Source organism: Phragmites australis, chromosome 21 (assembly GCF_958298935.1).
Source record: "Phragmites australis chromosome 21, lpPhrAust1.1, whole genome shotgun sequence".
Classification (NCBI taxonomy): Eukaryota; Viridiplantae; Streptophyta; class Magnoliopsida; order Poales; family Poaceae; genus Phragmites; species Phragmites australis.
Window position 1 is genome coordinate 8,224,518 of NC_084941.1, and position 2,646 is coordinate 8,227,163.

Below are 2,646 nucleotides of genomic sequence, written 5' to 3' on the forward strand. Positions count from 1 at the left end.
TAGCGTGTCATTTTGCTCATGAAAACAAAACAGAGACAAATAAACCACACATACGAGGAACCACATATTTTAATTTATTAATTCTTTGAATTTACAAAATACAATATCCACATGAGCTTTGTCTTTTTCCGTTTTCTACTTGGGTTGCCACTTGCTAGAGCCTACGACGTCCCAGCACACGTACAATGTCAAAGTCAATTACGAGTGCTTCGAGGTCGCCCTTGCAATGTCAACTATGACTAGCTCGCAGAATTGTCCCGGTGATTACCAGATGCTTGTGATTGCTAAACATGCAATCAAGATGTAACCCTGGCCCATCGTTATCTCTTGGTGTTTGTTCATTACTTCGTATTATCCAAAGAAAGCATTCTATGGACAAAAAATTGGAGATTACAAGTATTGTTCCCTGGCTTGAATACTGCTAATGCCATCCTGTCTGGTTAACTTATCATCCATGACATCAGTAGCATTATCTAATGTAGACCATCGACATTGGATTGGAGATGCCAGCTAGAAGGGGCATCGAAAGACAGGGCAAACAGAAAATATAAGTAGGAATCGATATAATATATAGTTGCATGGTATAGTAAAATCAACGCTATTTTCCACTGCTCTTATATAATCTCCACTTGTTTGCCTTAGGAAGTTGTCAACTCTACACCACCAACGTGCTATTAAGATAACGAACCAGTACATGGCCTCGAGCACTATAAATATCCATGAAAAGCTTTTGCTCAGCACTCATCTCATCTCACACTAGTAAGCTCACACAATGGCAGGCACTAAATTAGTAGCCCTTGGTTTCGTTGTCCTATTGAGCATGGGATTAGCCAATGCTGTGAGGGTTGCTAGGTATTCTAGTGCAGGAGGAACTGGTACGGGAGAGGGTGGTGGTGGAGGATATGTTAATGGTGGTGGCTCAGGCTCTGGAAGTGGTACTGGGTCCGGTGAGAGTGGTGCAAATGGTGCTCATGCGAGTGCCGGAGGCGGAGGTGGAGGTGGTGGAAGTAGCTACTATGGTGGCTCTGGGCATGGTGGTGGATCTGGTTCAGGTTCAGGCTCTAGTCAATATATTCAAGGGTCATCGTATGGCTACGGTGGATATTCTAACGCTGGTGGAAACGGAGGTGGTGGGGGAGGAGGACAAGCCGGAGGTTACTATGGCTCTAGCGGCCATGGTGCTGGTAGTGGCACTGGCTCTGGATCTAGTGAAGCCACCACATATTGGTATGGACCGGGTAATGCAAAAGCTAATGCTAATGGCAATGGTGGTGGTCAAGGAAACAGCCAAAATGGTGGGAGTGGAGGAGGCAATGGTGCTGGATCTGGATATGGTAATGCAAACCCCTAGAAGTTCCATTGCAGAGATGGTGGGCCCCAAGCTATGATGTCTCTTGTTATCTTCTCTATTTCACGGAATTTGTTTTATTTTATTTCACCCTTATGCTATGAATGTATTAGGTAGAGTTGAATTAAATAAAGGGCTCCATCATTGTACAACTAAATGTTGTAACATATAAGCAGGCATGCAGATCATACTGTTTGTTTGTGGTTGTTTAAATTATATTACTCTTGCTCCATTTTGTCTAGATAGCTCACTTTGAATGGTCATAAGAACTGGTACGTTCATTAGTTTTCTCTTCCAATCAAGATTACTTGTGCCTAGCTAGTTCCCACCTGGTAATAAATACGAAATGTGGTTAGCGGCATTTATACGTATTTACAGTTCTGATACTACCGAAACATCAAACGATTTGGCTTCTAGCCACCAGCAGGAAAACAAAGTGTTGCTCCGAAATGGACAGCGACGTTTCTTAGCATTTTGGCTTGATTTCTTGCATGTGTACTCGATTTCATTGAAATATTAGTTTTTATTTATTTTGTACTGGAATGAATGGTAAACTTAGTTCCACTAATTTCAGCTAGAATCCTTTGGGGTGACTGGGATTGACCAGATTTTTTGCCGTTATGAAACAAAGCCTTCTCCTTCCCGTTTTGCTAGGCAAAACAGATATTCCAAGCAATCTGGTTGGACAAATGAATCAATCTATGGGAGCAAAATGGAAAACTTATCTTTCCGACTCCAGCACATGCCATGTCCATCCCATGCTCAAGTTGATTGTGGCCTTCGGTGTCCAATTGATGTTCTCGCATTGCCAGCAAACCCCTGCCCACCCCCTAGCGATGTACACGAAGCAACTCCTCTTGTTGCCTCATCAATAATTTACGTGGCACTAGCAATCCATAACGACTTCCATTTTATATCTCCCCCTACCCCTACCAATCAACTTGCGGAGACTTTCAAAATCGCAACCACATTGTCACTGAGGGTGTTGGGGATCCTCATGTAGCACCATATTATCCAAGGGCTACCTCCACTAGCTCTAGCTTAGAGCCGTTGATCACACATTGCTTGTTCAGAATTAAGATAGGAATTTATAGGTGAAATGCGTAATACATGCATCACAATTTAGACTCATTTTTTTCTGAAAAGATTCTTCCAGTTGAAAGTTCCTCACTCCCTACTGCAAAGAACAAAATTTTACTTCAAACCCTTCAAATTTAGGAGTTGAAATTCCCCACCTTTTTCACTTGAACGTTCTTATGAGGCTTGTGCCACAAAGTTTATCCTTGTTCATGCCAGTC

General features: G+C 42.5%; 1 protein-coding gene across 1 annotated transcript; it reads left to right on the forward strand.

The window, feature by feature from the left end:
- Positions 1 to 758: 758 nt before the first annotated feature.
- Positions 759 to 1,574, forward strand: LOC133903756 (putative glycine-rich cell wall structural protein 1). The gene has a single exon (XM_062345214.1). The coding sequence runs from the start codon at positions 773 to 775 to the stop codon at positions 1,349 to 1,351; it is 579 nt and encodes a 192-aa protein (XP_062201198.1). The 5' UTR covers positions 759 to 772; the 3' UTR covers positions 1,352 to 1,574.
- Positions 1,575 to 2,646: the final 1,072 nt, after the last annotated feature.